The 23,296-nt window shown below is 40.3% G+C and overlaps 1 protein-coding gene across 1 annotated transcript in view; it reads right to left on the reverse strand.

Moving 5' to 3' along the window:
• Positions 1 to 23,296, reverse strand: part of RASA3 (RAS p21 protein activator 3) — a 134,906-nt gene that overhangs the window by 64,898 nt on the left and 46,712 nt on the right. The window contains exons 3-4 of the mRNA XM_075057213.1: positions 18,589 to 18,692; positions 7,302 to 7,396 (exon numbers count right to left, since the gene is read on the reverse strand). Coding sequence (XP_074913314.1) covers positions 7,302 to 7,396; positions 18,589 to 18,692 — 199 coding nt within the window. The remainder of the gene's footprint in view (positions 1 to 7,301; positions 7,397 to 18,588; positions 18,693 to 23,296) is intronic.

The raw sequence follows: 23,296 nt of genomic DNA on the forward strand, positions 1-23,296 counted from the left end.
TCCTGTCTACTTTGAAATCCCCTTAGGTGACTTTGAGATGTCACTTTCTGGCACTAGTAAAGCTTAAAAGCAAACAATAAAACTGACCCAAACTCTAAGGGCTCACTAAATGCTGTCCATGAGGGATTGGGAGAGGAAAGACCAAGGGTGCAGCTACTGCTTTAGGTAAATGCAGCCCTGCAGTATTATCAGCAGCCTCAAATAAGGTCACAGTCTAACAGCAGCTTTGAAAGCAGAAGGAAGAGTTTGTTTGCTGTCTACATTTGCTGCTCTAACAGCTGCTTCTCCCTTTAGCAGAGGGCAGCAGGCGGCTGGGAAAGGTCTAAGGATCACACTCCAGATCACAGCCTGCCTGCTGGACCACAGCGTGACACACAAGAATCTGGAACAAAATCCAGTCTATCGCTGCGGAAAGTGCAACAGCTCTAATGAACACTGCATGGATTCATAAATGCTAGGCAAAGCAGAATTGATGTCTGCTTCGTCTCTGTATGTGCAAGCATGTCAGAATTGCTCTGTAACTGGCAAACATCTTCAAATGGCACAGTGTTCACCTTCCTGTTCCTCTAAAGGAAGAATACCTCCACGTGGTTGAAATCCTTATAATTAGTCATGTTCTCCTCTCAAATACTTCAATGCAACACAGTATGTAGATACTGTAAATGAACACCACCCAGCTTTCATTTCACCAGAGAAATTGTGTTCTGCAGATACCGAAACCAGGTATGTTATTTTGAAATAATGTAAATTTATTATTCCGCAGTAAGTGCTCCTTACCACATGCCACATTACAGACTAGCTTTTTAAAAGTAACAGACCAAAACTGGATAGATTGTCTTACCCCTTTGTGCTGATAAGCCTGAATACTGCACTCTTACAGTCACACAGGAAGTCTTGCCACAAAGCAGAATCTGGTCAATAACTGGTCTTTTCATTTATCACAAACATTATTTGCCATTGTTGATGCATGATTCAGTTCTCTGAAATAATTTTGTCAGTAGGCATGTAGCCTTGAGAATCTTCCCACCCTATCAAAACAGATTTCATCTCTTTTCAAAACAACTAGAAGAGAGAAACCTAAAAGCCACTGTTCATAAAATAGAGGGTAACACCCATTTATTTCCTGTGTGTGGTGGAAAGCTGACACCAAACCTGGAAGCAGCTTCTTTTTACAATTTGCACATACCCAAGCTTAGAGTAGGTTATACAAAATGCATCAGTGACTCGTCTTTACGCTAGAAGCATTTAAATACCTACACAAAGATAGTTAATGTCAGTGTTGGAGTGTGGGCATGCAACAGTCTTAACTGTTTAACAGGCTAGATAATTCTGTCAATCACTGGAGTGAAACAGCCTTATACAGTTGCTCCTAAAGACAATTTGCTCAACCTAGTTTATCTTCAAACCCATATTCTTAAGAAAAGTAACAGTTAGCATCAGAGCTATTCCAGTTCAATACAATTTGCTCTACATATATAAAAAGCATTGATTTATGCAGAACAGCAAGCAGGCAGATATGGGAGAGACCATGGCAACTTCCACAATATTATGAAGGTAAGGCAAACGAAAATAACAGAGAAATAACTTCCAGCTTCCTCTGCAGATCTGGGAAAAACTTCTTTAACTGTCACACAGGACTGAATGGAGAAGAGCTAATTCAAAAGCTTGTGGTGAAACCTTGGCTCTGCTGAAGTCATGGCAAAACTCCCACCCTGGCAAGGCCAGGATTTCATTCATGAAGCCTGACATTTGGGCTACAGATTCTGCATTCAATGGGAAGGTGCTGACAAAGGAGGAGAGGTTTTTTTGAGCAGCAAAGACTGCCCTGGATATATTCTTCTAGTTAACATACAGGAAGCGAATCACAGAGCCAGCAGTGATTTCCAGCACAAGAAAAGGATTTTAGGTGTACTCTCCAAACATACCTGTAAGTAATGTTTTCTACTAATAATGTATAGTCCACCATCTAGCACTTGTATCAGTCCATACTCAAGAACAGGCATGTTTAATCAACAATAATCAAAGGCCTGTGTAGGAAAAATGCTAATGTGCTGGAAGGAAGAGGAAGGGCTTTTGGTGTCTGAAGAAAGTACTTCTTAACATCAGTAAATCTTTTGCACAAAGCTTTGAGTACAGAAGGTTAAAATGTGAGACAATTTGCTTCCTCATTGTTGGTTATCTGCTCTTTACATGCCTCTTTTTTTTTCCTCCTTAAATAAAGTTGATAGCCAAACAGATATGTTTCAGACACATCAAAGTTCTTAGGCGGAGGAAGGGGAAATGAGCAATTTTCAAATTTTTGTGTCAGATCTTTTCACCCCCAACAATGAGTTTTACATAAGACCTTGAGCATGACTGGCTTTGGAAAAAGCACTCTGTCATCTAATACCAAGAACTCAGCTGTAAGAGAACATGACCATTTCACATTTGTCAGTGCTGTGGAGGAAGTAACTCAAAGGACACTTGAAAAGGGGAACTTTTAAAGCAAGAGCCTGCACATGAAAACATGTCAGAATGATCTAACTCCCCTTGCATTTCTCCCCCACTTTGGCATACACAGACTAGATGGTTTGGAGTATGCTGATGTATTTTGATATTTATCAGAATGTCTCTGGATCTTTAACTACTTCACTGATTACACACACACAAAGGGTGTTTGAGTTGCAAAGCTCAAACTTCACAAAACAGACTTGAACTATGCAGGGCTGAAGTTACTGTGAAAAAAATGAAGGGGAAAACTACTCAAAACAGGAAGGGACTTTTAAAGATCGCATGTGCACTTGGGCTTAAATGCCACTGAGAACACAGGGACCACTGAGAGCATCTGTCATCTACAGCCCCAGGCAAATATCTGAATCAGTTACTGTTGGGTAAATTTCTGCATGTGAAGGAAAGGCAAACATTCGTGGATCAAGAGAGATGTACACACAATAGCACTGCAATTTTTGCTTCCAGTCCTCAAAAAGCATGAGAATGAGAATATAGCAGGTCCTGAAAGACAAATGACTAGCAGAAAAAGAGATGCATCCCCTGGAAAGTGTGCAACATCATGCTCTTACTGACTTCAAACAGTCTAGAAAGTTGTGTCTTCTGTTGCTAGTTCCTCCCCTCCAGCTGAGGCTGCCTGATTGTTCGTAGTCTCTTTTGATGCAAAAGTTAAACCATTTTCAGTAATGGTTCAATTTCTGGTTTACTTCCCACTGAAACATTTGAGCGCCTGTGCTGTCACACACTGGGTATTTAGCTCTGGGCATGGTGACATCCCACTGAGGAGTAGGCAGGCTCCATCAGAAGATGGGAACTTAAAATTCCTTCAACTAAATCTGCACAAACCCACCTGGTTACAGCTTCATACTTCCAGAACAAGTTTTCCAGTCTGGAAGTTAAGCCATGAATTATGCATTTAACAGCTGCTGTCAAGTTTCATTCTGCACTCTGTGTAATAAATCTTCCTGACAGCATTTAACATGTTTTAGTATATTTAAAATGGAAATATTCAGAAATCATGTCATTTCATATTTGTGTACCGAACACTAATACAGTTTTGATGGAGTTTAATAATTTGTTCTCCACAGAGGAGCTTGAAGTTAAACCACTTACAGCACAACAGTCTCATCACCCAGGTTATATCTAAACAGCATTCAGCGTATGCGGTGACAGAACTATAGCAGACTATGCAGTATGTTATTTTCAAACTAGCAAGAGCAAAACCAGCCAGTAAGATCTTGGGGCATTGATTTACCAACAGAATAAGAGTCTGTCAACCCCAAGGGGCAATTACAGTCCATTGCCGAATGACAGGGTGCTGTGTTCTGACAGCTACTGTTACCCACCCACACAGATGCAGGGAAATTCAGGTGCACCTGATTATGCTGATTATCTCCACTAGCTAGCTTGCTAGACCAAATGATGAACCAAAGCCACAAAGGGCACATGGGTGGGTAATGCCCAATCTGCATCCGTGGGCTGAGCAGCTGCACAGCACCTGTACTGCTTCGTGTGGGACTGCACCACATGGAACAGCATCAGCGGTGGTGAGATTACAGGCCTCTTAGCAGCTCTTTGCCTAGATAGACAATGCCCCAATTTTTTCTTCAAGATGAGCAATCATGCCAGACTCCAGTACATCTTGCTGTCAAGCAATAAATAGATGTGGCATTAAAGCATCTGACAATAACGCTCACATCTGTGTAGGTTGACAATTAACATAGTCTTGTTGTCAGTAGCATCCTCATCTGCCATGAAGTTTATCAAGTCATACTCTCACCTTGCACTCCTGACACTATAAAACATCTTTATAAGACATTAAGAATTAGGAAATGTTGGAAAAACCATAAAACTGAAAGTAAAGCCTCAAGCTAAACACCTTGGCATCTATGTCTGATGGAGTTCACAACATGACCACTTATACTTTGATTATTTTTTTTTAAATATATAGGCTTATTTATTTTGTACAGCATTAAGAGTTATAGAAATCCACTCAAATTCCATTAACACTACAATTCTGTTTGTTGTATTATATGGCACTTGCAAAAAAAAAAAAAAGAGAGGAATCTCCACAGCTCATACTATTCCCTCTCTATGTATGAAGACAGAAAACAGTATTGCCATTTGAAAATTTGTACCATTTCTGGAACTCATACAAGTGAGGTCCAAACTACATCAAGAACAAAATTTTGAATTCTACTCATTAAACTTCAGATAGCTCAAAATACCAGAATATCAGAAAAGTTATTATCCTTAATTTGAAATCAGTCCTCCTCTTCTGAAAAATGAGGCCAAATGTGTCCTGTAACTGGGCATCTGAGAACCATGGCGCCCAAGATCACTACTATTTCAATAAACCATTGATTTTTAAAGCTGGTTTTCAGTTTCTGACTGTGCTGATTTGCTCTGCTTAAAACCTGGGTATTTCCGGGCTTTGCATACAGTAAAGAATAGTCCTATATAGGCTTACCACTGTCACCCATTTTCTTTCATATCCTGGCCTAATGAATTAGAAAGAATTAGAAACCTGGTCTCTTTGATAGTTTTGGGTGTTGTTTTTTTTTTTTTTAATTCCTGACTCTAACTTCTATGACCTCAAGCAAGTCACATTCTTTCTGACACTTATTCTCACTGTATTCAAAAGCGTGGGAGTGACAGTAGCTTACCTCAATACGGTGCTCTGATGCATAACTAAAGAGACATGAAGTGCTCTACAACATGGAAAATAGTACTGAGGTCACTGGCCAACAAAACCAGAAGTAAGATGCAGGAGTTCCCTGGCACATGGCTCAATGTTTAATCCACTAGATTATGTGGCCAACGGGCACAACTGCTAGAATGATAAAACTGATAGTTGGCACATTAAAATTGCTTTTTGACTACTAGTATTTGCATGATTCACTGCAAATGTTAACTACTTAAAATATCTTAAATTATTTTCCTTAAAATTGGAGAAAAACTGAATAACATTGCGTAAATACCTAGCATTAACACAAATATTCTTTTTTCTCTTATAAATGAAAAAGCATTTAGAAAAAATACAACTGAGATACCACAAACGTGAAAAGACACAAACACAAAACACTCCTTCATTTGGCTGTCTTCACTTGCATAAGAATTCATACAAAATATTTACAAATCTGCTCCCACTACTATGGAAAACAAAGCCCTCTTGCAGACTCCTTAACATAAAGACTGTGGAACATCTAAGTAAATGGATAAAATCAGAGTGTTGTTCATATTTACACTAGTTGTAATAAATGCTTATCATGGAGCCCAGAAACAGCTTTTAACAGTTGGGCTCTTATAAAGATACAAACAGCGGAAGCGATAAACTGTACAAACAATTACAGAGAACATGCTTTCCAGCAAATATTGTGCTCCTCGTGTCTCCAAAAGCTAGAGCTGCCTGCAAACCTTTCTGTTATGAATTTACAGCTTACATTACCAGTGGTGCCTTAGAAAGCATCCTGGTCTAAAAAGCTTCCACAAGCTCACTCTGTGTAAATACTGTAACAAAATAAACAATGCAGAAGCTTATCCAAATATTGGCCTTCTTCAGCTGATAAATTACAAAGGGAAAGTTTTCATATCCTGCAGGAAATAACCACTAAATCCATTGTTTTAAAATCACTATCATAAGAGGCTTTGGGGTAAGAAGAAAGGGAGACCAGGGTAAATAGAATAGACCCCTAAGTTAAAAGGCTGTTAAAAGCCTTTCCATCACCATTGGCATTGAAACGTGGCATTAAAGAGGATCAATATTTTACAAGAGAATGTTACAGACTGAACAGGCTGTCATGACACTTCCTTTGCATCACATGCATAACCACGTATTATTTGTCTCTCCGAACAAACAGAAAACCTAACCTTGAATGTATTTTCACGTATGCTTCACTACACACAACCACGCTACACATTGGAACAAGTGTGCGTTTTAAGTGTTATTTTCTGACCTGCATTCAGACTGAAAAGCCAAGATATTACGTCCAACCCTACCACACAGCAGTATCTAAGCAGCATTTCCCCTTGCGTTTATTGGAGGCTGTTGCAAGAGGTCAGACATTCACGTCTGTGGCCTCCTAAGCAAATACTGTGGTTCAAAATGACCTGTAATATATACTTAGAGGAAAAAAAAGAAAAAGTAACTGATTTATATTGACTTGATATCTTGCTACACCATTTTAAATTTCTTGCTTTGTTATAGTGACTGTTTTCACAAGACATAATATTGTAATAGAAAACAGAATCTGCTTCAGAAGAGAGTAAGTACAATAAAGGAGTCTCACTGTGTACAAAAATCTGCAAAGTACCAAACCCTAAATGGAGCTGAAGTGATATAATTGTCAGCATTCCCATGGTTTGGAGCAGGGTCTAGAAATCTGGCAGGGAGTGTATTTTTCATCTGAGATGTACTTGTCGCCAGTCCTGTGACAACCTGCCTACATAGTTATTTAAAACACTACCTGCAAATATTATTTTCAAGCTGGCTCTGCTCCCTGAGGAATCAACAGTTATTTTTATGGTTTTGAAGTTATTTGATACTTGAGATAACCACACCCCTCCCTGTATCAGTGACCCTGATAGTTCACATAGTTTTAATTATTTCTGTAGGCAGAATCCTGGCCCCATTGATTTATGCACACTTGTAACTCACCCTACACACACAAGTTGCAAATGTCACTGAAACCTAAACCATACTAATGAGCAGTGCTTCCTTCTTCTAGGGAAGCAACACATCTGCCCTAGAGCCATAGAACCCATAAAGCTGCCATGGCCCTGTTACAAGTACTCCTTTGCCAAGATAATCTCACCTGTACTTCTGAATCAGCATCAACATGCTGGAGTTGAAACCAGGTGTCTCTGTTATGATACTTCTGCAGATCTTCTTTCTGTATAGCTACCTTTCCTGGAAATAAAACAAACCAGAAGCACAGTTTAAGACATGCTATAGCTCCCCCGAAGTACATTTCCATCAAAAGCAATTTTTGAAACAATGATTTAAGGACTGTCCTATTCAAGAAAGGCTTCAGAGCAAGGAAAGATTTCTTCAGGGCATACGTCTTTACACAATACAGAATTCCTTCTGATGAGCAGCTTTTTCCACTTCATATTGTGAAAGACTTTAAAATTCCTAACGTCATACTCACCTAACAGACTGAAGCACTGGGCTCTGTGGATAAGCTTGTAAGTATGCTTATAGTGAAAACATCATTATTACTTCTTTGACATGACAATTAAACTTGTGGGAGGAAAAGCTCGAAAATTGTTGGAGAGAGATTTGAGGCAGATGTCTATAACAATCCCAAAAGAAAGCTCCATGCACGGGGTTATTGCTAACAATATTTTAGGATGAGGCTTTTCACTACATAGTTTTGCAGAAGGGCAGCAACTAGAGATGTCAAGTCATAGCAGATTCCCAGATCTGCATTTTGAGGCCCTGTTGACCTACTTCCCTCCCTCAAGTCTTGCAGTTTTTGTATTCTGCAACCCAGAAGTGCCCAAGTACTACCCCTGACTGTATACAGAAGAAAAAAACCCAAACCACTGTAGAGCTTTTCCCCTTACCTTTTTACCCCCCTCTTACCCCTATGAAATTAGCTGGTTTGGTAGTTATGACCACAGCAACCAGTTCCATGCTGTGAACTAATGTACATGCACGCTAAGGGCTAATATACATGTAAAGCTGAAACTCTTATCTTGCCCAGTCTCTCAAGGCATTATGTAAAGCACTCTCTGAGGGGCAATGAAACTTTTTCCAAGCATCTTTCTTTGTATATACAAAGCAGAGCATGGCATGCCTGAGGAGCACGTGATCCTCAGAAAGCAGCTTTGGGCTGGGTGGTTCCCCAGGCACTCAGCAAAGCAGCATATTCAAAATGAAAGAATCCAGGACAGTCAGAGATGTTCACGAGGCTTGAGAAAGCTGTTTTTTGACAATGTGGTTTGGTAGCAGACTTTCTCTGCTAGAGTTGCTTGCATACAGTTTGCAGCCATTGCTTTGCTACAGAAACACGGACTTTCTTTAACCAAATCCTGCTAGATAAAACACACCAACGAACGGAGTCTTAGTGGGAAAGAAATTTCCAAGGCTTCCCAAACCCATGCAGTTTGGCCAGAGGTCAGTAATACATTACCCCAGCAAATGTTAACAGAACATATTTACAAAAAAAAAATTCCATACAATGGAAGACTACAAAAAACAGCAAATACAAAGCATTCTCCCTTCTGAAATCAAAAAGCTTATGGAAGTCCCAGTAGTAAGTTATTACACCCCTCAAATTTTGGCCTTTTCCTTTAGCTGTTGTCAGATGGCTCCACCCAGCTCTCCTGTATGCTGGGCTGCTCCATGCACCCTGCTGCAGCTGCATTCTTCTGTCACCCTCGGGCTGCTTCTGGTGACAGCTTCCAGATTTCCAGCCCCAGTTTCTAAACTACTCTGCCATCCTTCCAAAACTGCCCTCCATAGTATCCGCCAGGGTTTCTGCTCTAGCTTCCACAGTGCAAGTCTTGCTCATTCTGCCCTCAGCGCTCTCCTCCCCCTGCTTGTCCTTTAGAGATTACCAGATCCATCTCCTGGCAAACATTAAACTAGAGATTAACAAGGCAGATTCATTACCAGGCTCTTTATTGGATATGCAAACGACTTGGAACTTCTTAGAAAAGCAATAATTAAATTAAACAAACCTAAAAATAATATGGCAAAAAGGGTAAATAAGACATCTGAACTGCGCTGAACAGAGGACACCAAGCTACACTGCTGAGAATCTGTGATGATTGCTGTGTATTTTCAAAGCTTCTACTTTTATTCTTCAACCACAGTTTGTGGGCAGCCTAGTTTCTCTAAAACATTTTGAGACGAATTCATTTAAACATGTGACCTTCCAATAATTGCTTTGGTCCTCACTTGAAATGGTTTACTTTCACTGCTTTCTATCCTCACTGTACCCTTTAATCTCTTGCAGAAATCCTCCACCTGACTACAGTGTCATGCACTTCCCAAACACCACTGCCCATAATCAGTCTCACTCACAGTCGCCTCCCATGCAGGCAACGTCCTTGCGGAAAACTCAAGGACGATTTCAGCAACATCTGCACCTGTATGTAGTATAAATGGTGTTACCACTGTCCCCTCTTTCAGCAGGGAGTTCCACTGCTCTCTACATCAAGGATGGCAACATAACCCAGATGGGCCTGACTGCACTGACAGTACATAATTGCAGCAAAGTGTTTGGAGGCAATGGTACTTGCCTCCAGCTCTGAGAGGGTTAACATGGTGGTACAACTGTTTTCATTAGGAAACTGTTTGAACAGCACTGTTTGCTCTGCACACAACAAGTCTTATTAATGAGTGAAACTTATTGACTGGACTGGCTACCATCCAAGGTTTTTCACTGCATACCAAATATCTACTAGGAAAAAAAAAAAGGGGGGCGGAAGGCAGAATAAAAAAACCAGGACCTATGCTTTGGCTAGTCTAAACATCTACAGAGGTGTACCACTGATCAGGCAGATTGTTTGATCTCCCTCATTAAACAATTCTCTGTGTACAGGAGTGCCCTGCACAATTTCTGTTCATAACTTTGCCAGCACCGGCCATGTCCATACGCTCACCCAAGCCACCCTCCTCCTCCTCCTCACCAGGCCTGTGTAATCCACAGTGCAGGTGCTGAGCACAGTCAGGTCCTGTCCTCCTCTATACAGTCACTGCTCTGCCACCAGCTGATCTACGTCTGACCTGGTTCAAACAACTTCTAGCCTCACGAGAACTAGGTTAAATCTAAGCCAACAATCATGAGCTGTTGGCACCTGTCAATTGACAGGACACTATGTGATAACTCTCCTTGAAGATAAACCTGACACATGAGGTCAGAAAGCTTTACCACCACTCGTTTACAGGATGTTTTCCTCTTTGTGGTTCTTCAGTGTTCTCCCAAACTCAAGCCCATTGTCCCATGCTCTTTCTCAAGGCTTGGGTGGCTGCCAGGCAGCAGGGAGAGACTCCAAAACTTGCACCTGAGGCACCCGGCCACTCCTGCTTGTTTACTCAGAGCCGCCCTGGGCTGCAGAGAGACTGGGTCTGTTTAAGCTTTTAGACACTGTATGGGAGGAGGCAGAAAACAGCAGAGCATGCCGAACAGTAAAGGTGTCATTTCAAACCTTAGCGATGTCTACATTTTAAGAAGTTAGATTCTCAGCAACAAGACCAGCAATGATGAGGTAAAAAGCATTCTTCTCATCTGAACTGATTTCCTTCCAAAGTCTGACATTCACCAGGACGTCACGTTTGGGGAGAGCATGGAAACCCCCCACACACTCCTGCATGTTTTCCACCCATATGGCAGTAATTTCCCTATGTCCTGCAGTTCAGACAAAACAGATCTTCACTAGCACGTTTAAATCCTAAGCCCTGTGTTCAAAACAAAGATGAGACGTGCCCCACCTGACCCCTTCCTTCTGTGAATCTCTCTTTAGGGAAAAGCAATCTACCAACAACCTATTATTTCAAACATGCAGCCAGCTCACGGATGAAGTTACTACCTAGGCCCTGGATAGTCCTAAGGGTGCAAATTCCACTTCACAATCCCTGATGTTCAAAGTGATTTAAGAGTCTCCTACCTTCCCCACCCATGCACCTCTGTCCTTGCAGCAGGCTGTACTGAAACTGTTGAGGGATCAAAACTAAAAAAACACTGAACAACGAAAATAAACATTGTGGGGGAGGAGAAGGGAAGAAGAAATAAGTTTCAGGGGTCACATGTGGGTGCTGTTGGCATTTTTAACACACAGATCATTTCAACTGACCTGTTTTATGGCTTCCCCACCCAAGAGTCACATTAACACAGATGGAAGATAGAAGATACTAGAATGTCAATAATTTGGGCACAGAGGCAGAAATCTGCAACAGAGATGGGTAGGGATTTCTGGCTTCACTGCTTCGGAAAGTGTTTGTGGAAGCGCTGCGCCCTCAGTGCCTGTCCCTCACTGGAGTTTCACAAGCTCTTCCCAGGCAAGTCAATGCAGCCCATTAGCTTGTCCCTGGACATGCAGGGCTTGTCAATTCAGCGTCTAACATTTCCGTACAAAGACTAATAGACTTGATAATTTGGCTCAGGCATTCTCCATCCAGCCACAACTACCTTCTGTCTGGATTACCTGTTGGTGACAAAAGGATTAGACGCTAGTTTGAGGATTACATCTCACCTTTTTAATACTCATTTGCCACTTTGCAGAGTGCTTACCTCACAGCCCAGATACCTGAATATTTATGTCAGATGCTAGATTAGCAGAAGATACATTCCTTTACCAAAAAAGAAGTCAAGACAGCAAGAGGACAGGAGTTTGTAATTTTAAAAGGGCAGGAGGCTCTACCTGAAAAGTGATCCAGCAGTTATTTTACAGAACCCTAAAAGCAAGGCATTTCAGGAGCTCTGGTATCTTCTCTTTAGGTTATCTTTATCTTGGAATACTTGCATAGTGAAAACCACAGAACTTTGCATATTGCTGCCAAGTGAGCTGAAGCACTATAACGTAATATTTTTAATACAATGTCCCCCATTAACACCGACTGCAGTATAGTTAATTTACAGCAAAGGGTTAGGTCTGAGTCACATGCTGAAAGGCCCCAAACACCCAATTAATTCAGTCTTCTCTCAGCTCTGAGCAGAGACTACTTTGCCTCCTATGTGCTGCAATATTAGGCAGTAAAAGAATCTGGAAGCTAGTTCAGGAGTTGCTTCATGCTAGTATATTAAGTGCACAGACACTGTTACCAGTGAATTCATTTAAAATAACTGATACGAAGATGCGCAAGGATAGTCACTTTCAATAGCTGGAAAGATGAAGGACAAATCAGAATCAATTTTAATCAACATTTTAGGCTGTGAAAGCCTTATAAAGCTTTAATTACCTTGAAATCTCCAACCAAGAAACACTGCTGCTATTCCAGACTACCTGGATTTTTATAATTATACGTATGAAAGATTATTTGTCAAAGTACAGAAACTTTGCAAGACAAAAAGGGCTAGACCCCTGCCTTGTTCAAGAACCAAACAAATTCACTCACCCCTGCCATAACACAGAAAAAGATCGAAACAAGTGATCTCCCTACTTGAAGATTAGAAAGATGAGAATTAGGAGCAACATAAGGCTTCAGAGCCTTAGAAGCAGCAGAATGGCTCCCTCCCAGATCCTGTGCAGTGCACCATGAAGCAGAACACTACTAGACCATCTGCTACCATAGGTAAGAATTAGTAGCGATAATGGCAGAACACTTCTAGCACAGCAGTGGTGCATCCTACACCACTACTCATGTGTACTATATTCACGACCCCAGTTTTGTTTGGTTTTTGAATAACTAGTCCAAATATAATATCACTTATGAAACCCATTTTTCCCCTTTGTGGGATTTATCTTGGATAATAATGCAGAGAAAAATAGGCTGTTGATGACATAGCTTCTATCCTTCAAAGCAGCAAGCTGCAGCATTGCATGGACTATCCTCTATCAGGGTAGTTTTGCTGGCCACAATCCCAAAGATCTCACCTGGCTTACACCACAATTTCTACTCTCCCTTCCTGTTAAAAAACAAACAAAACAAAACAAAAAAACCCTACTCAACCACACCTCTGGTATCAATTCTCTGCCAGATGCTCTCTGGGCCCTTAAAACATCCATACATTTGAGAAGGGCAGTATAGCCCATGGCTAGTTGCCACAGGAGAGCAGTCCTAAAAATCTAGACTTGCAGTCCCTGTTGTCTGCCTTACAGTAGGCACCAAGACCCTGAGCATGCTGCCTGCACTGAACAACTGCAGAACATACAGAAAGCCCGGCTCAAACTATAGCAGTCAGAGATAAGCTGGGAGGATGGATCTATGGTGATATTCCAAATACAGATAGCATTAACACGGTCATTTGGTAAGGAGGAGGGTTGCATAAAAGGACAGTCAAGGTTCTAGCACATCACGCTCAGTTTATAATATGTATACTTCTAGGAGGAAAAAGGAAAAATACATATTTTTGAAAGCTCAACTTTGTTTTCCTGCTTTTGTGACCATCTGTTATGTTAAAAGATATTGTGACTGCATCTTAACAATTTATTCTATGCAGAAAGTATTTATTTTAGGCTTTCTATGCAACCGTAGAGAATCTTCTCAGGATAATTCTAGTTTATAGCTTCTCAAAACTTGTCATTGTGGGACAGAGTCATCTGTTTCCTTTATTTCATTAGTAGCTATATTTATACCATACTGAGTAGCTATTATTCCCATGTCATCCAACAGCACATCACGGAAACAGTAAACCAAGTTGTGACTGCTGCCTAAGCCACGGTCGGGGTAAAAGAAACAGAGGAACACAATTTTCTATTAAAATCCTGATTTCTGCTTCACACTGTATTGGAAGATCTTTCCTCCACTTAGCTAGCAAGAAACAAAATTTACCAGGGATGATTCTTTTCCAAATTTTCTTTTAAACCAATAAAATAATCAAAAGGTGATGCTTCAGCTGTATTTGGCAACAACTACCTAATAACGGTAGACAGTTTGCTTGGATGTTTGGTAATAAATGGTAGCAACTCCGCAGACACACCTCCTCAGCTTTGGAAGTAGTCATTAACAAAGGCATAGTCACCTCAAACAACTTTCAGTTCCAGGGTGTTTTCATTCTGTGAAAGTGTCCATGAGCTATAATTTAGTTTCATCTCCTTCAGTCCAGAGCAGCTAAATTTAGCTACCTCCAAAGGCATATTTGCTTTATTGCCTTACTTTGCTTCAGCTCATCTAGTGTTAAGCAGGAAGACAGTTACAACCTGCCAGGATATAATGTCCACAAGAGTTTAAATTTGTTGCAGAACACACCTAATAACCTCTCTGAGGGTGACCTACAGCAGTTAAGTTATAGTAAATGTAATTAACAGAATCACTCGCTAGTCTTCTCCCCACTGGCTTTCTGCTCCTTCATTGAAGAGCTTAGGCATTTCACATGCTTTATTCAGTACCATTCCATCCCCATCAGCACGGCAACCAAGCCTCCCCCTCAGTCAGGAGTACCACAAACTTAGAGAGGAAAGTTCTTACTCCCCAATGCAGTATAAGGGCCAAGATCAGATTTACTCTTCCCCCTCAGAACTTCACAGGGGGTGCACTGTGCTCTCTTCAGGTTCCTGCTTAACATAGATGTCAGTTACAAGCATCTGTTACCAAAACAAATGAAGTGCTGGGGTGAAAAAAAAAAAAAAAGCACCCAAACATAATTTGTGATTTAAATAGAAGGTAAATAATTGTGTACTTGTCACCTGAAGGGCATATGATATTAACTATTCTCTCAGCACAGTGCTAAATGACTTGGTGTGGCACATTTCCTCTTTAACTGATCTATATGTTCAAGGTCACAGCCTGGCAGCCTAAACTGTTCATTACACACCTAGGAGAATACCAGCTTGGGGCATATTGTGGAGACAGTTTTCTTCACTAAATCTAGATCAGTAAAAGGGTGAGAAAAGCCTTCTGTCCCACTGTATTGGCATAGTTTGCCTCATTTAGTTTTCAGCTTTTTAGAAAAATTGAATATCAAAACATAATCATTAAAGAACATATATTTACATCTGCCTTATTTAGCAGCACTACTATCCTAATATTCCTTCTACTGCATCCAGCCAGAGGTATCTTTTTCCCATTACTACTAGAGGGGTACCAATTGACAGTTTTTCGAGTTAATCCCCCCTCCTAACATCTTTCTCATTGTAACAACTAGATGGAAATAGCTATCCTATGTATTATTGTTCCATCAAATTGGTCTACTAGTCCTATTTGATCATTTGGAAACAAACAAACGAATCTAATTTTAAATGGAATTTACCATTACTTTCAGTAGTACATTTCCTACTCAAAGCATCTCAACACACTATAAATAACTGGTATATAAATTCTAGCCAGTAACAGTCAAGACACAATATCAATTAAACACCTTAAGACTAGTTTACTTCCACAGTAACTGTGTATTTGCTACATTTTATCTAAAAAAGACAAATCGTCTTTCAGATCCAGAGCTCTGCATTTTCTTCATTATATCTGCATTTCAACTGACATCCAAGATTCTTCCAAGACACAGTTGTTGAAGAGTTCTATCTGTTTAGCTAACAAAATCCTAGATGACTTAGCAAATTATGATTAGGAAAATGCAAATGTAATAAACAAACATGCAAACTCAAAGATATCTTTATCTGCACAATCCTCCCATCCTGTATGTCAAAATACTACAGCATGTTCCAAAACATATCTGCTACACATGCGTTCCAGTTTCTGAAATTTGTTTGGTTCTCCTCGGAAGTTTCTGTCAGAGGTTTCAGGGGGTTCTTTTTTTTCATTTTCTTGCTCCCACTCCTTCCGCTTTTGGTGGCTTGAGCATTCTCATCTGTCACATATTGAGTTGCGTTTCAGATGTTAAAGAATTTGCCATCACAAAACTTGTACTTCATATTTGAATAAATAAAAGCATGCCTACTCTGAGCTCCAGTCACCCTGGAAATCAATATTGTAACACCAAGAGAAAGTTCTGGCAATACTAAATAGTGATTCAAAAGGAACTCTGCTAGCCAACCAATTTCAAAAAATAGCTATTTGCCAAATTCTCACCATTTTGACACACATGCACTCTGTTCTCTCTGTCTCAAAACCCCCGCCAAACCAGCCAAACAATCAATGCAAACAGATGTCTTAAACATACCAGATCACACAGGAAACCCAGGCAAATTCACAAGCTCAGTAACATCTGAGCTTAAAATTAATCTCTCTGGATGGAAGACACAAACCCCAACTCCCTTCTCTGAGAAAGTTCATTGCTGGATAAGCACGGGAAACCACATTTTCTTCAGCAGAAGTGTCTCATGATGACATAATATAACAAGCGATCTCTGTAATGCAAACAAAGGGCCCCTATTTGCAGAATTTGGCGCTTCAGTGGAAAAGAGCTTATTCTAGCACTACTCTGACCAAACTTTTTCAGTAGGGACCTCTTCCAAATCTCCCTTGCTCAAGCCTCTTCAAGGAAAGGTCTCTTAAGACTGAGATGAAGATATATATAGAGCAACTATTCCTTTTAAATATTACAGACTTTGTTCCAATGAAAGAGTTCCCTTTCTTAAAAAAACTCCACCGTTTAGCTTTGCTGCTGATGATTCCTGTTCAGTAGGAACTACTGAAAATAACCACATGCAGTTACTCCAGAGCACTATTCTCTTCCCAGAACATTTTCCCATTACAGGCAGAACTTAGAGTTAGTATCAAAGTGATAGTAATTCTGGATTTTTTTTCTTCTCTCCATTGCTATTTACCACACTTCCACATCTTTGAAATGCTCTTCCAAATATGCCTGTGACAAGGAGGGAGGGGAACAAAGCGAGGAAGAGGGGACAAAACTCAGACTACAACAGCTAATATGCACTGTAAAATCTCGATGTAGACAGGTAACACCAGGAGTTTCGACTTTTAGTGCTACATCAGTATAGTAACACTCCAGACTGCCCACCTATGGATTCTGCAAAGCATACAGAAGTCAACATTGCCTTCTCCTGAAGGTGTAATGAAAAATAGAAACCTGATCAATCATTCAAGCATACAAACAAAAGTCTCTTTATATCTTCTGCCAGTCCTTTTTCACAAACTGCTCCCAGTACCTTTAAGACAAGATTACTCCAGCAGCTCCTGAAGAATTCCCTCCAATGGCAGAGCTTGATTATTAAAACAGGAACTTAGGAAACATGGAGAAAAGGAAATAATTTGCACTTCTCTATCTGCAAATCTCATGGGTCTGGCTTGTGTTAAGTGTTCAAAGACCCTTGCTCCAAAAGGGGGAGCAAAGCCCTGAGCAAGAAAAATTCCAGTCCATGGCCTGTTCATGGGTCACTGCAGCTGCAGAAAACCAGTGACACACAGGAGATCAGATGAGGCAATTTCAATAATGAAAAACTCATCAGTTGAAAGAAAGAAGGTATTACTTTTGCGTGACAAAGTGAAACTAGAGAATAGAGAGACCAAAAAGCTTTCCAAAAGCTCACTCAAAAAATCAGAAACTGACCCCCTCCTCCCAAGGATGCTAGATTGCTAGATGCTATACACATATGAGCTCAGTTAGGGACGTAAAAAGAATGACAACCCAGTTTCCTAGCTCATATGTAAAACAGTAATTAAAGAAAAAGCTAGTGACTGCACGATAAAAAAGTGTAATGTAAAGATACATAGGAAGAGATCTGCACCACCACCCCGTGCACTTTAACATAATGCACTTTACAGCATTATACAAACTGTTGCTCAACATCAGACAACTTCCTCATGACAAGCTCTGTCAAGACATATACACCTCATTGATAGCTATAGTCATGTTATACTGGAATTAGAAAAATGGTAGTCATACACAACTTATTTCAAAAATAAGAGATGAAAAACTGAAAAAAAATCCAAACAGTTAAAATGACTTAAAGTGGAAAGTGTTCCCCTCAATAACAACTAGGCTTTTACAAGATTTTTATCCCTGAAGAGATAAATAGAGTGTCATACAATTTGCTGCAGGTGAAATACATAGCAAATAATATCTGGAAAAGCAGAGGTCTTACAGAGCTATTCTGTAGGCAACACCTTGCTCTAATACTCTCTATAAAATTCTGTCATCATTGTACTGTGGGTAACTATGACCAGTAGCTATTACTCTGCATGTCATTATGGTAGTCATAGTTTAACAATACTGCATGCAGGTAAGTATAATGAGTCCTGGAAAACTGCAAGACTGAAGGCCTTGCATTTTGAAAAAAATGCAGTAACAAATGATATTGCCAACATTTAGGCAATAACGCATTGTTTATTTCAGTTAAACTGCAATCCGCATTTACTATCATAACGGACAGCATTTATTTCCCATCCTCTTTTATAATATGTAATACTGAAGGCATTTTTGTCACTTGATAAAAAAGGACAATACTGAGCAGTACTTACCACTGTCATCGTCAGTCCTATCAAGACCCCAACTCATAAGACTACATACAATCTAACAGTTAAAATCCAAGAGAAGTAAGCTGTAAAGAAAACAATAATTTATGAACACATACCTATGATGGAATCCCTTCGAAAAACATCTCTGTCAAAAATATAAAATGACAGATGGCGAAAGGTCCGAGGAATTTCACAGTAAAAGTCTTCTCCATAGAAGGGGCTGGGTAAACAAAAAAAACATACACATAAACACACACACACACAGAAAAAAAAAGAAATTAGTGTTGGTATCCTGGAGGAGCCAGCGTGTTTATACTTCATACCCAGAATATCACTCTGGGCTGTGATGGTCTTTCCTGCCCACGAATGTGCACCTTCAAGCACTGTTCCACTTTGACTCTTCCCAACTAGCTTAAATACCCACAGAACAAGATTTCTTAATGGGCAAAACGAACAGATACTTCTTTTTACCTGGAAAACAAGTGTCCCTAAACAAAGAGGGCAGAGACCACATTATCTGTTTTACATACAGTGCCTTGAAGGGTGGTGGGACGCCCCTGCTGCCACACTATGCTTACAACAGACCATTACGACAGAGATCACAAAACCATACTCATGAACACGATAAGCAAAATACAGCATGGTTCATGGCACATCTATCTATATATATATTACATATATTAATTTTTATTTTTTTTTAAAAGGAGTTAGTTCATTTAAAATAAAATGCCTACAGCCATTGTCTCTTTTCTCATCCCCTGCAAAGTTTCTTATTTAAAGTCAGATTCAGTCAACTGATGGTAACTAAGCCTTGGAGCTGGCACAATGCATGTTACCTGATAACACTGCATATCTATCTGTTTTTGCTTACTTGAATTGTATAAAATAAGTTCTTCTGCAGTAAGACCAGATTTAAAAAAAAAATAAATACTATCTCAGCATGAAAAGCTCTAGAGACTTAAGGGGCTTTCTTTGGATCCTACCAATTTAAATGGGAAATACCAACAACGAAAAAACAAACCTCAGATACCTAATAGCAACTCTTTCTGTTTCTCTCTATCCAATTATATGGTTAAGGATTTACTCCTAAGAACTATAAGCATATATCGACATTATTTATTCATTCACAGGTCTACCATTTTACACAGACTTTTCATTCCAAGTCACTCATGCTTCAGTAGATCTAAATGAGTGGATACAACTTGAGTCATATGGACAAATACAGCAAGCATCGCAGATGTAGACTTAAAAATAAATCTAATTCCAACAGGCCAAAAGCCAGCAGGTTTTTTTTCTTCCCCTTTTATACACAGACCTCCTTATTGTCTTGGCTAAGCACAAAAATGGGAGACAATTGTGCTGTAGTTTTGATCGTTATTAAAGGCTTTTTATGTTAGAAAATTAGATATCAAAAAATTATTAATAGTTCCTTGCATTAACTTCAATTTTTTCAGCATTTTGTCAGGAGAGGTCATTCTCTTGGCTTCTTTCAGGATATTTTACATCACCATACACTTTTGCATGTATTTCTGCCTACAGTAAAAATACACTCCTCCAGAATTGCCACATTCCCTCAAGAGCCAGCTGACAAGTCTCACTCAAAACACACAGGCACTGCAAATTAGCTAGCCACTCTGTGTTTGAAGGGAATATGCCACATTAATTTCATGAAGTCCAGAGACATCGCTCAATATTCAGTAAGAACATTATTTAAGTCGCTACTCCACCAGCCACATTGAAGAACACATACTGGATAAACAACAAAGCCCAAGGCATGCCCACAGGTTAAACTTCCACCACTGAAATGGTTTCCCATTCCTTGAAATAAATGCATCCAGCCGTAAATTATGGCAACCAACGTGAGCCCCACTCAGTCATCCCTACTGAAGGCAGGGGAGAAAATCTGACACATCTGCAGTTGTGTCCTCTTTACCCATTCTGCTCTGAGAGATTTTATTTGGAATCAAGAATTCAGCAGCCACTGCTTCAGACACAAAATACATGAGTTCTTTGGTACAAAAAGCTTCTACCAGACTGGGAACTATCTGACTGTCCCAGTAGCCGTGCTTCTGCTGGCAGCCTTGAGGGTCTCATTCTGTGCACATCATTTGGTGCAAGTTTTCACGCACAGGCTTAACCCAAGGGGGCTACACAAATGCTTAAACATTGCCTAAATATCTAGTGTATTATACATGCAAAACACTTCTACCATTCCGAGCCCTAATACTCTGTTCAGCCATAAAATTGTCCTTTCTGCTGGAAGAACATGACAGATGAATTTACTCACTAATGACCTTAGAATGAAGTGATACTTAATGAACTGTGGATTATATACTCAATCCTCTATCAAGAATACAAGGGAAACTTCAGTATACTGGAAGTCTAAAGGCAATATAAATACAAGTGACACTTACACTCAGCATTCTTTAATTCAGCTTCGCTGATTCTGAGGGAAATAGCAGGGAAGAGACAACTGGGGTCTTTGGCAAGTCCCCCACTAATGTGTGTCATTGGTGATGGTCGGGGCAGAAGATAACTAAGACCACACTACAGCAAAACAAACACGACGTTCAGAAAAGCAGAGTGGAAAACAGGAAGCATCTAGTCCAATACATGGTATCAGAGACTGATTAACGGAAGAAGTGCTACGAAGGCTGACTTAGCCATGCAGGGACCACATCTGGACACTACTTTTAGGCACAAGGCTTATTAGCCTGAGCAGCGCCTGCTGGCTGGTAGTCTTCACAAGATACATTATTTGTGGCCACTGTCAACAGAAGAGAAGCTTTGCTCTGCTCTTGATCTTTCCCCCTCCAAGATCTTGTACCCCTTGCAGATTCATAACCTCTCATCAGTCAGGTAACACCCCTGAGGTGCACTGCGTTCTTAATTAATATAAGCAAGCAGATTTCCAATATAAGTGCACTCACTCTGCACTGGATAATTAGCCAACAAAGTTTTAACTGTAAGGATACACATCGTGATAAATCCGATATCCCCCTGCCCCAATCTTGTGTAGCTCTGCAGAAACAGTATCTTCTTTCTGAAGGAATCACAAGTAACCACACAAATGCTTCCAGCTTCCACTTAAATGCGTGCTTTTCCTCCATGTTATCTCTTCAGAACAGTACTTGCTTTGTCTCCCACCCAGACCTGAAGAGCAAGAGGTCGCAGCAGTCAAACTCCATGATTTATTTCCCAAGCTAACTTATCTTGAGCGTGAGCCCCAGGGCTCCAGAATGGTTTTTCCAAAAGAACAGCTCAATCCCTCCCTCAGCGTACCCTCTCTCCCAAAAGCCAGAATTAGTCTGATGGGGCTTCAGTGAGTACTTTTATTTTGACATAGCAATTAATAAAAAGCAGCAGCATCTGTCTACACAGCCCTCAGGAGCCTGACAAGATCCTCCAAAACAAATACTAGAACTAGCCCAGCTGAAAACTTGGGAATCTTTCAGAACCAAGTGAGTTCAGATTCAACTTCCAGGTTTTGAGTTAAGCTTTCCTTGTAGATTAACCAACCCTACAGTCAGGAGAAATTTTAATCACTCAGAGGAGCAGAAATAATGAGGGTGCCCTCCCCAACCTTGCAGCGTAGGCTGCACATCAACATGGCGACAATGGAAAAGCCCAGACAAGACCGGTGTTGTCATTATTTCAGTTTCCTCTGGACTTACAAGATATAAGTGCTGAGAGCAGGATCATGCAAGGACAGAAACAGCAGACCTCCACTGTAAATGCATTTCAGCTCCTTCCAAGCTGAATATAAAAGCATCTGCAAATCCAGCTTCTTGACTAAAGACTACTAAGTTTAGAACAGTTTTACTAACATCTTTTTAGTTTTGCTATCACAGCGACAAGAAGAGTAGCAGTGCAGACATCAGCTACTCTTTAGTTATGAAATGGGGCTTGTTCCTAAGTCACAGTCTCTTGTGACTCTCCTGTTTTCCCGACAGGATTAGAAATTACAGAGAAAGACTTGTACCAATTTTTAAATCCTTGCTCCAAGATTTCAGGCACACAAGGGCCTGACTCTGTAGCCTTCTACTCCACATACCCTCACTCCACATCCCTTTCATCTTTTGCAGTACATACCCATCACCTTGCCATGCTCTACCTCAACAATCCTCTTCTCAGGAAGCGTGGGGCTCTCTTAATGCACAGCTTCTATACAGCCCCTACCACTGACACATACACTAATCAATCCCTCATCAGGACACTTTCCCTAGGGTGCTTCCACAACTCACCTGACAGAAGACACAAACACAAAAAAAAAAAGTCAAGTAAAAGCAGAGAATAGTGCAATGGATTTGAGTCTTCAGGTATACCCTCCCCTCACCAAAAACTTGCTTGTTCTAAATGCTCACCGGAGCAGGAATACCAGGAAATCAAAACCAAAAATTTCCCTCCAGGTACTGTTTCACTCACATACAGCTATCTAGCTTAGAGCCCTTCCCATTTCAAGGTATCTATTTTTGAATCTCTTCTAATGTGTGTTTTGGCAATGGGTATTTTCAGGAGGAGACCAGGAAGAAGAGAAACAAATTACTGTGTAGATCAAGTGGAATGAAAGCAAATAAGGAAGAGAATCCTCATTTCAAACATGATGAATGAAGAACTTCTTCCCCTAAGAAAAGGTTCAAAATTTGTTCCTTTTCACATGTTTTACTCAACTCCAGAGGCATACTTGCAACTTTAATTCCATACCTTCAGATATCTGCTGAAATCATCACAAATAACATTAAACAGAGAGGAAGAGACTTTATAAAACAAATCTCAGTGTAGAAATATTTCTTCAGCTTCAGGCTGCATTGCAAAACCTCATGC

This window comes from Buteo buteo, chromosome 25 (assembly GCF_964188355.1).
Source record: "Buteo buteo chromosome 25, bButBut1.hap1.1, whole genome shotgun sequence".
Taxonomy (NCBI): Eukaryota; Metazoa; Chordata; class Aves; order Accipitriformes; family Accipitridae; genus Buteo; species Buteo buteo.